Source organism: Eptatretus burgeri, chromosome 1 (assembly GCF_056783735.1).
Source record: "Eptatretus burgeri isolate ZD-2024b chromosome 1, Ebu_testis_v1, whole genome shotgun sequence".
Lineage (NCBI taxonomy): Eukaryota > Metazoa > Chordata > Myxini > Myxiniformes > Myxinidae > Eptatretus > Eptatretus burgeri.
The window spans coordinates 103,000,966-103,012,286 of record NC_140961.1 but is presented as its reverse complement, the minus strand read 5'-3'; the positions used below and the strand labels follow the sequence as shown (position 1 = coordinate 103,012,286).

At 40.2% G+C, this 11,321-nt stretch overlaps 1 protein-coding gene across 1 annotated transcript in view; it reads right to left on the bottom strand.

Annotated features, from left to right (window-relative positions):
- Positions 1 to 3,918: 3,918 nt before the first annotated feature.
- LOC147035081 (extracellular calcium-sensing receptor-like) overlaps positions 3,919 to 11,321 on the bottom strand; it is a 90,792-nt gene continuing 83,389 nt past the window's right edge. The window contains exon 7 of the mRNA XM_085893358.1: positions 3,919 to 4,484. Within this exon, the coding sequence (XP_085749484.1) occupies positions 4,084 to 4,484 (401 nt within the window). The 3' untranslated portion in view covers positions 3,919 to 4,083. The remainder of the gene's footprint in view (positions 4,485 to 11,321) is intronic.

Genomic DNA, 11,321 nt, shown 5'->3' with positions numbered 1-11,321 from the left:
TTCAGAACCTTTTAAAATATATTTTTGGTGTGGATAATGCTTCGGCCGTTCGGGTCCGACAAATTACCGCATTGTACCACAATGTAACAAACTTAAAATTCCACTGCCCTTAAAAAAGCCTCAATTAATATTATTTTTTTAATAATATATTATTTTTTATGTCCTCTTTTAACGAGATAGCCCTAACCAAAGGCAAAAGGAAAACAATTGTCAGTTATTTTGCGCCGAAAAATGTGGTTTTGTCATTAAAAAATATTAACCCTTTGGCCGCCGACAAACTGCCGCTTGTAACAATGAAGCCTTCATTGTGGTAGTTTGTCACTATAGGGGAATTGTTCAAGTTTTTCGGTGCACAATTGTTTTCCTTTGATAAAATGGTTATCACAAGACATGAAAATAACTTTGTTATTAAGAATAATATTAATTTAGGCTTTTTAAGGGCAGTGGAACTTTAAACTTGTTACAAGCTGCTTTGAACACTGGTGTGCTAAATTGTTTTTATTTTATAAAATAAGGGTGATGTCCAATGCTGTGATGTCCACATACAATTTGTGTGGAAAGAATGGGAAGAGAACTTTCCGGAACCTGAATTTTTATAAAGTTGCCAGAGGTAATGATTTCTGCTAAATGACAGTTTATAATGTGCATGACTTGAGCGTAATTCACATTGCAAGTCTTGTTTGATGATCATAAAGCCAAATATATACGAAGTGGAAATTCTTATTATTTTTCATGCAGTACCATGGCCAGTCAGCCAACAGCAACGGAGACGGCTATGGACACTGCCATATCACAACATTTGAAATATGCCCCTGATCGGCGTGGAGGTGTGGGCAGGAACAAGCCCTCATCTATCTATAATTCCAGCAATGTGTGTGTGTGTGTGTGTGTGTGTGTGTGTGTGTGTGTGTGTGTGTGTGTGTGTGTGTGTGTGTGTGTGTGTGTGTGTGTGTGTGTGCGCGCGTGTGCGTGTGCATGTGCGTGTCTGTGTGTGTGTGCGTGTGTGTGTCTGTGACCACTGTTTCTCGACAACCACTGGTCCGATCTAATTGAAACTTGCCAGATATATTTGTTTTATATTATTTGTATATTATTTGAGGATGTGCATTTTCAAGGATTGATATAAATCGGACAAGTGCTTCCGAAGTTATGGCCATTTATTTACCAAACCAATGACAAAACACATGATTGCATGGGCGTGGCCGATGGGGGAAGGGAAGCTCAGCTGCGTTCCCATTACGGGTTACAACGTACGGGCTTCCGGAGAGTGATGACTTTGTGTATTCTAATAATTTCTTGATTTATTATGCGCATTTATAGATAAACACAATGCCCCAAGTTATGATCGTTTTCATGTTAGACGGTGCATAAGTTTCGGTAACATCAGAGTGCTGGTATGCTCCGAACCAGGAAGTAAATTTTTTTTTCTCTCTCTTCTCTTCTCTTCTCTTTTTGTTTTTCCTTGCCACGACGTTGTGAAAAGGTAAAATACGTTGGCGCTAATTGAATAATTGTCCATTAAAACCTAAATTGCAAATAATCATAACTGTGATATGCGAACTTCCGGGCCACGCACGTATGGGCACACGAGAGCGAAGAAACGGCCTGTGTGGTTGTTGTTTCTTGCTCGTGGTTGGAATATTTATTTATTCTATTTGTTTTTCTTTTTTTTACGGGCACGTACTGGTCTATCTATAATTCCAGCTGTGTGTGTGTGTGTGTGTGTGTGTGTGTGTGTGTGTGTGTGTGTGTGTGTGTGTGTGTGTGTGTGTGTGCTGTTTCTCGACAACCACTGGTCCGATCTAATTGAAACTTGCCAGCTATATTGCTGGGGAGCTGAGTGTGTGCCTTTTCAAAGTTTGATATTAATTGGACAAGTGCTTCCCAAGTTATGGCCATTTATTTACCAAACCAACTGCGTAGGCGTGGCCGATGGGGAAGAGATCCTCAGCCGCGTTCCCCATTATGGGTTGCAACATACGGACTTCCAGATAGTGATGACTTACTGTATTCTCATAATTTCTCGATTTCTTATGCACATTTATAGATAAACACAATGCCCCAATCCAGTCGGCATTTACGAGAGCGAATGAATGACCTGTGTAGTTGTTTGAAAGTTGTTTTTTTTGCACGTATGGGCATGCATGTACGGACACGTACTAGTGTAATAATAGCGAGTAACAGCAACACGCTGTGCCAGCCGTCCACGTCCTTGATTATTAAGAAGTTACAGCATAGTTAATTGTAATGTTGTATGTTGGAAACCCAGCCAAGTTTACATTGTGAAAATATTTACATGTACTTTAATGCAGAATGAAGTTATTTTATCTTCCTGTGAAATTAAGATTGAAAACACCCAACAAATTAATTTTTTTGTGCTTTGGAATTATTTATGTGAGATGCATTCAAAATTGTGTTTTCATACTTAATGATGTTAGATTTATATTTTTTCTTTGTATGAATACACACACATAGATATATATTTGGTCTCATTGATTTGCCTGATTGTAATTCAGTTTTATATAATTTAATGCACTGTTCATATCATGTCAAGTATCATCTGTTTAAGTCTTTATGCATCTCATTCTATTGATGCCCGCTGTGGGACATAACAAGTAAAAATATTTCTTTATTATATATCATGGAGAAATTCTATCAGAAAGGTGTTTGACTTCCCAAATAGGACCCATATTGTACTCTTTTACCAGTCATTGCTGAATTTCTACCGATTGAATGTCAACTATTATGTCGTATAGCAAAATTTATATGTGGTTCTTCGTCTTCTCATAATTCTTACCTGAGGTTTCTTAATTATGAATCTTGTAACAATGGGTAGTATGTCATCAGTAGCTAAAACTTTTAATTACATTTTATATTCATGTAAGTTATCGGTCAATCCCTTTTATGCTCCTAATGCCCATAATGTACGCAAGCATAGAATTATCAGCAGTTTTACTAACACTGCATGATGATGTTATTGTACTTAAAGGTGCCTTTGTGCAGTCAATTATATTTGAGAGAGAAGAAGCTCCACAGTTCCTCTCTGGAGCAGAACTTTCTGAATTTGAATTGTTATCTGTGCTTTGCACAAAGTGAATTTGTCAAAAAGGTATTTACGACTTTTACCCATGTGGTATTTCTTTTTATTCCCAATTTTTAGTATATGTTTCTCAATTGCAATGTTATCTACTTTTATTTATTGTGCGTTTGTATTTGAGTGTGCTTTTTTGGTACGAATAAAGATATTATTATTGTTAATACTGCTTGTATATTTTTGCCGTAATCATGCTCTGCGTGATACGTGATAATAAATGATTATGAATTACAGTTGTTTTCAAGTTGTGGTCATTATGTTACTGTGCAATGCAATGATGTTGCAATACAACTTCAATGTTTTGATAATGGCACCGGTGGAACAGCGGTGCTCCGCTGGCCCCAGACCTATGGGTCGAGGGCTCCATCAAGCTGGAAGCTGAAGGGTGTCATGCACTGCAATGTTCGTTTCTTTGGCGTGCAAAGAAAAGGGTAAAATCAAAAACTCCATTTTATGAGCGTTGTGATAAAGTTGAAAACTAACGTCTTGCTTCAATGTTGTGACAACATTGAAATCTGACGTTGTCACAACGTTGAAATCTGATGTCATGGGTGTTGCAAATACAACTTCCCACTGACCCAATTCTGACGTCAGGTACAACCAGAACACGACAATGCAACAACGTCAGATTTCAACGTTGTCACAACGTCAGATTTCAATGTTGTCACAACGTTTAAAACCGACATCATGGGTGTTGCAAAAACAACTTCCCACTGACCCAATTCTGACGTCAAACTGGCAAACGACGTTGCAACAACGTTGTGTGCCTGCTGGAATGTTGTTCTTCACAACATAATGCTCTTTTTCGGGTGTTGTTTTTATTGTGCTCCTGTTCCTATTTCTCCACGTGCAAAGACATTGCCGATAAGACAATCAGGACAGATACAGCTCAAAAGTGTCATGTTGGGCCAACATGTCAAAGCAATGATTAACTGCCATTGATCAATCATTGGAACAATGTCTCATTACCAACATCATCTGTAATTTATTTACAAAACAATCATAATATACTCACCAAGTATTTGGAATACCATGTTTAGTGGACAGATAACAGAAAGTGTGAGGAAGGCAAAGGATAAGGGCCTTTGGAAATGACAAGCAATTTCTGTCTGTCCAATAAAAAGTGCGCTGCTGATAAAACAACAAACCAGCGCCACTAACAGCAGTACATTGGATTCAGGGTATGATAATGTCACCGTCGGCATCTTGTCATGCTTAAACAAGATTGCCGCTACTCCCACAACAAACGCAATTCCAAGCACAGCAAATGCTAGTAGTGTGAGTGCCAATGGATCAGAGAAATGAAGATATTCCTCTGGCATTGGGATGCAAGCATCTCTTTCTGTATTTGACCAAAATGATTCTGGACATTGGGTGCATTCGTCAGAGTCTGAGATGAAAACATGAAAATCTGCTTTTTAAAAAGGAACTGGCCATGTCTACTTGTTGCATCACTGAAGGGTTTAAACCAAACACAGCATGTTGCAATTCACAACTACATGGTATTCACAGAACACTTACCCCGCACAGTCTTGAGAAGGACTTGGTGCAAGCCAACTATTCTGGTGGAAAATTTGTAATTGCATGTATCTCCTTCTGAGGTAAATGTGTACAAATTACACTTTGAAAAGTCTGCTATAGAGTACATTCATAAGCCTTCACCAAGTCGTTTTTATTCTCGTTACCTCTGCTATTGAATGTGAAGGAGGTTATGTTTTCACCCCTTTCTGTCTGTCTGTCTGTCTGTCTTTCTTTCTGTTTGTTTGTGTACACGATATCTCAAAAAGTTGTGGACGGATACAGACGAAACTTGGTGGACATGTTGGGTGTATGAGAAGGAAGAATTGATTCGATTTTGGTGAAGATCCAGATCTCATAATTTTTTAAGTGATTCTTCACCATTGAGGGATCAGGCGAAATCGATTATATCGCACAATATCTCAAAAAATTGTGGACGGATTGGGACGAAACTTGGTGGACATGTTGGGTGTGCGACACGGAAGAAATGGTTCAATTTTGGTGAAGATCTCGATCCGGATCCGGATCTGATATATTTTTAAGTGATTGGGCGAAACCGATATATAGCACGATATCTGAAAAAGTTGAAAACGGATTCAGATGAAACTTTGTGGACAGATTGAATGTGTGCGCATGACGAATTGCTTCAATTTTGGTGAAGATCCGGATCCGGATCCGACTCCGAGAATTTTTTAAGTGATTCTTCACCATTGAGAGATGGGGCCAAAAACGACATAGAGCAAGATATTTCAAAAATGTATTGGGCCAGATATGTTCTCGTGGATGAGACATTACAGGGTGGAAGGATGCGCTCTACTGAGTGCCCTTTGAGTTCTCTCATGTTTTCATAATGACCAAGGTTGATAAAGACGCCAGGATCGATCACTAAAATATGAATCGGTGATCATTAAAACGCCAAATTGGTCTTCTTATTCTTCTTCTGCACTTCTTTTTTTTCGCCACCCGAACACAATAAAGCGATGACAATGATTCAAATTTCTCACCGGAGGAAGTGACATTGTCTCTAGGTATTAGGCTTTGTATAATTCACTATATAAGTTCTGAAAGGGTGTTCATCATCCAAGCAATGTGCAATATGGAAACCGAGTTTTCATTCAAATGTAATATGCACATTGCATCAATGACCGGGTACCAAGACATCCCGCTTTGATAGAACCCTACGTTGATCGCTCACCTGACCTATTACATCCTCTTTATTCATTAAAAAAGTTAAGTTCAAATCAAATGGAAGACCAAAAACAAATAAGACACTGCATTGGAGTCATCAGAAGTAACCCGAACAAGCAAACAGACAAAGATAAAGTCATCAGGCGGAACCGGGATAGAACTTGGGTTTCAACTGCTACTCCATCACCCTAAAACCCATCCAGGCACAGCCAAGTGAGCCTCATTCAAAAAAAAGAAAAAAAAAAGAACCCAGATTCAAAATATTAAATAATTCTGGCTGCCACAGCATGCATCTGATCAGGTTGAAATTTAAAATATATATATTCCCCATCAATACTAGATCATAATCTTTAAGTTTCACGTCGATTGATGCAGCACTTCAAGATAGATACATTTTAAATATGCTCTGTCAATCCAATATGGCTGCCAAACCATGTGAACTATCAATTCAATTATTCATAAACACCCTGGTATCCCCAATGCTTGGGGAACGTGTGTGTGTGTGTGTGTGTGTGTGTGTGTGTGTGTGTGTGTGTGTGTGTGTGTGTGTGTGTGTGTGTGTGTGTGCAATTATTATGTCATAACGAAGGCACCGATGATATCATAAAAAATTCACACTTATTCCCCATTTGGAGTACTTGACAGGTGTCAAATTTCAATTTTTTCCATGGAGCGGTTTCGGAGGAGATGCAGAGGTCCAACGTTTCTCCTTTTTTCAAGCATGGCTGCCACACCACTTGGCTGTGATGTCATAATTATTGTCAGGTATGAATATCAGGTGTGACCTTTGATTGGCCACATATGGTCCATATTTAAACATTTGATTCATTTAAACATTTGGTAATTGTATTAATGAGTTGTCTGGATTCAAACCAGTGTCACCGGTGTCCTTGCTATCTTAAAATGCATTTTACGCAAACCTTCATGGCTCCTGCCCTATCCATAAACAAACTTGCAGCAGGCAACTGTAATGAAAACTTGCAGCAGGCAACTGCTATGAGCAGGCACCTGTTATGACTTCCAGCCCTTGAAACCTCAAAGCTGTTTATGAATATGTGCCAGCTTTGTCTCGCAGCCCGCTTCCAACCGTGGGAGAGTTATTGGATTGCCAAACTTCCCCTAGGGTTTAGGGAGGAGGGAAAAAGCCCACTTGCACCTATGTTTCTTGCTTTGCCTTGCTTTTCTCCGCCTCAGAATAGGTTTTTATATATGAAAGTTTTGTAGTGTGACTTTTAGTGCAGTACAGGGTCTGACTGCTGTGGTCGGTCCCTGGGCCATCTCCGCATGCATGCGCTGTGCCGCTTCAATAAACCGCATATACGAGAATCTTCTGTTGGCACACCTCAATTCTTGGCCGGGATTGAAGGGTCTTCATCACAATTATCAATGAAACATTCCACATGAGGAGATGCACATTTGGTGAGAATTTCGTGTCAATTCAATAAGCGGTTGCAGAGAAAAGAGAATAACAAAATGCAGACATATTTACAAATATTCTCGGAACACATCTATGGGGCCAATTGCTTAACCCCGCTTTTCGCTTTGCGAGCGCAGGTGAAACGTATTGCATATCTATTTGAGAGTCTCAATGAGAATGTAAAATGAAGTGAAAGACGTCAAAAAGGATTTTTTTTAATAGCATGGGTCCTCAAATATTTTTCATCGTGGGCCAGAACCAAAATTCCTTCGTGCCTCGAGCTACATTCTGTGGACACCACCTCTTAAAAATGTCATTGCATAAAAGTATATCTTCAGTATTTGCTCCTCATCCCTGCTAAAAGCTTGGTGTTGGCTTAACAGTAAAGCTGGCTGGCTTCAAAATCTTTTGCTCTTGAGTTTGAGCCCTGTTGGCTGTTGAACAAACACCAGGTGCAGTTGACTCCATCCGTCATCCTTCAATAACTAAGGTTGTACTGCTTATACCAGTGAGGGAAGAGGAATTCCTTCATTGTGTTATGTTGATTGTGAATTTCATATTCTCATGTTACTTTTCACGACGTCTCTATCTGTTAGCCATGGTCTGGTGCATGAATTTGGTGATTGTATATGATGTATAATGTCGTCAGTTAATTTCATTTTTGACAAATGTTCAACATTTTTGATGATGTTCAATAACAATTTGACAGTTTCGAGCCAGGGTAGCTACCCTGATTCCCTAATTGTATTTGTTCAATCAATTGCTGTGCTGGTTTATATAACAAGCTCAAATGAGATAAGATCCTCGTCCTCTTAATGATGACTTCATAAAAACGAATATGACGTCATTGTGATGTATCAGGTTTGCGATAAATTATCTGTGCTAATGCCTGGCTTGATTCCTGCAACCAAAATTCAAACAGCTTGCCTAGTTTCGGAGAAATTGGTATAGGCGATTTCCATTAGCTGTGATATTATGACGTCAACTTTTTATCGCAATAATTTCCAAAATCGGATAGTTACTGCCTGCGCGTGGGCTTTCTGCATATATATGGCAAGATTTACGAAGATCCAATGAAAACTCTGGGTTGTGAAACAAAAAATGTCAAAAAATAGGAATGACGTCATAAAAATTGATATGACGTCATCGTGATGTATCATATGTGCGGTAATTCTTCTCTGCTAATGCCCTGTTCGATTCCTGCAAACAGAATTCAAAAAGCTTTCCTCGTTTCGGAGATAATTTTTAAGGCGATTTCCATTAGCGGAGATATTTTGACGTCATAACTTTTTTTTCTTGGAGGAACTTTCAAAATCGGAGATGGTTACTGTCTGCGCAGAGTATTTTTACATATATATGCCAAGTTTCAGGAAGTTTCGATGAAAACTGTAGGCTGTGAAACAAAAAAGTCCACAAGAAGAAGATGAAGAACACAACGTGAGTAAGATTTTGAGATCCTCCACGAGGATCTAAGAACCAGGCGAGGAGTGTGATGTAACCAAGTTTGAATGTAAAATATATATTATGTTTAAGGCATGTCTTGCCTCATACATATTTATGCTTGGCCCATGTGTCTCATCATCTCCACTGCAAGCGGGTGAGAGCATTCTTCCCCGGTCTGGAGGGACGTGTGCATATATCTGGAAAAGGCACGGTTTTTATACTGACGCATTTGTAGAATTTTAAATTAAAGAAAAGGTGATTTGTAACTCCGCAAGTGTTGGTTAAACTGCCTGGAGCATTCGTATTCAAGAATCGGGACACTGAGGCCGTTCCAGGATACTTGGCCCAGTGCATGATTCACCGCATCTTGCGTTGTGTTATGTTTATTCGAGAAAGTGTTCACATCGACTTTGACTTCCAACTCAAAATTATCATTCAACATTCGAGATCTCCATACAATTTATCACGCGAGTCGAAACAATATATCTGCTATGAGTGGGCCTCCCAAGATGGCACTTGGTGGCGACAAATTCACACCGCTCATAATCTTTCCAGTCTTATGTACAGTTTAATGGGCGGAGTATGTGCACGCCGAATACTTCCTGTATTTCATTCTGTATTTCTCCCTTTTTCTCAACAACTCCAAATTAAATCTTCCTTGAAGGTCAAATTTGCAAATAATTCTTTCTTAAGCTCAGTTGTGGCTGTGGTTGTTGTTGTTTGTGTGCTCTTTTGGTGTGTACAGTTTATATTCCTTCGAGAAGAAAGACTATACACTATAATTTTGTGTGCTCTTTCCGTATCCGTCATGCTTTTTTTTGAAAAGGTACCGGTTCCTGCTGTTATACCGTTGGAACCAAATGTTGAAGTCACCAGGTGCAGTATTGCTTCTTCTTCTCCTTCTTCTTTTTCCATCCTGGAAAGACTGGCTTTTTTGACATTGGATTAAAATCAGGCATTTTAATAAGTAAATGGACACTATTATTTGTGTAAATCGACTATTATCTTTGCAAGTTAATAAATCTATGACAGCTTTTCAAGGTTCCATTTTTATTAATTAATACACAACAGGAGGAACCCTTTTGAATAAAGCATGCCAGAAGAACACGCACACACACACACCTCGTTTTTTTCATTTCTGTACCTCACGACTTCATCAAGAGTGCCTCCCTCTCTTTTCGTTGTATGGCCAAAGTAATCGAAGTTTCTGCAATTAATGATATTTAGTGAGTTATTTGGTGTTCCCACTTACTCCAGCACACAAACACAAACATTGATTGGAGGGTCAGGTCAGGTTTGGGAGCATGCACTGGAGCAGCGCATCGCTGCATCCACCTTCCGCCAGTAGTCCAGGGGCCTTCGTCTGGCGATCCTCCAGGCAGATGCCTGGCCAATCCCCATGCCTATGAACCTGTTGCAACCATGAAGTAGGTGGTCGGCTCGTTGGCCGCCTCCACTCACGAGGCTCCCTGACTGAGAGAACCTGGTGAGCAGGATCAGTGTCAGGAAAACAAGACGCATGTCCATACAACCGCAGCTAATGCTCATGGACTATACAGGTAACAAATCTCACGTAAGTCTCTCTCAGCAAACACTCATTGGAAACAAAGTTTGACCAGCAATAGCCAAGGATTCTCCAAAGAGACCTGGTACCGAAGGAGTTAAGTCTCCATCTCAGATTCCTGGTCAGAGTCCAAGTCTTGGTGGGTTCCGAGACATCCACCAGCAACATCAAGGAAGGTAGTCTTGAAGTCACTCCACATTTCTTCAGGATTCGCAAAACAAACAGACCCCCCAAATCCACATTCAACCTGTTCACAAACTCCTCAGCTATCCATGGAGCAATCATGGAAGCACCAAGCAGTTGAAAGCCTGGACTTTCATCCTCATGCATAGGTACCGACAGTGCCACACCACATGAGCCAGTGAATCTATGACTCCCCAGGCCTGACCCAGATCTCTATTGAACTCCAGTTGACAACCTGCAGAGACATGAATATCACTGCCAAGGTAAGTGAATCTCTCCGTGACCTCAACATCCTCACCACAACAGGTACAGTAGCATAGAAGATGTCATTGAAAGCCTGGATCTTAGTTTTTGATACAGGAAACCCATAATCCCAGTGGCTCTGACTGCTCATTCAGTGCCTCGAAGGCCCCCATTAGGATATCCAGTGTCTCTACAAAGATGACTGCACCATCTATGAAATCAAGGTCAGAGGTCTTGACATTCCCAAAGGATGCACCGCAGCTTGATCTCTCTGACATCTTCCCCAGAATCTCGCCGATACAAGTGCTGAAAAGTGCAAGGGCCAGTACAAACTCCTGGCAAACTCCAGTAACACTTCGAAAGAAGTTGGAGATCGAACTAACACACCTCACAACACTCTCAGTACCAGAGTATACTTAAGAAATAAGATTGATCAGTTTTGGTGGCACCCCACAAAGACCAAGAATCCTCCACAGGTCATCCCAATTCACTGAATCAAACACTTTGCGGAGATCAACAAAGGCTGTGAGCTTGGTCAACAAAGGCTACAGTCCTGGTGATCATCCTTCCCTTTCCAGAGAGGGACACCAAGGCCCATCTTCCAGTAAGTAGGAATGATGCCTGTGTTCCAAACAGAGCACAGAACTACATGCAACGACATGAGTACAGCA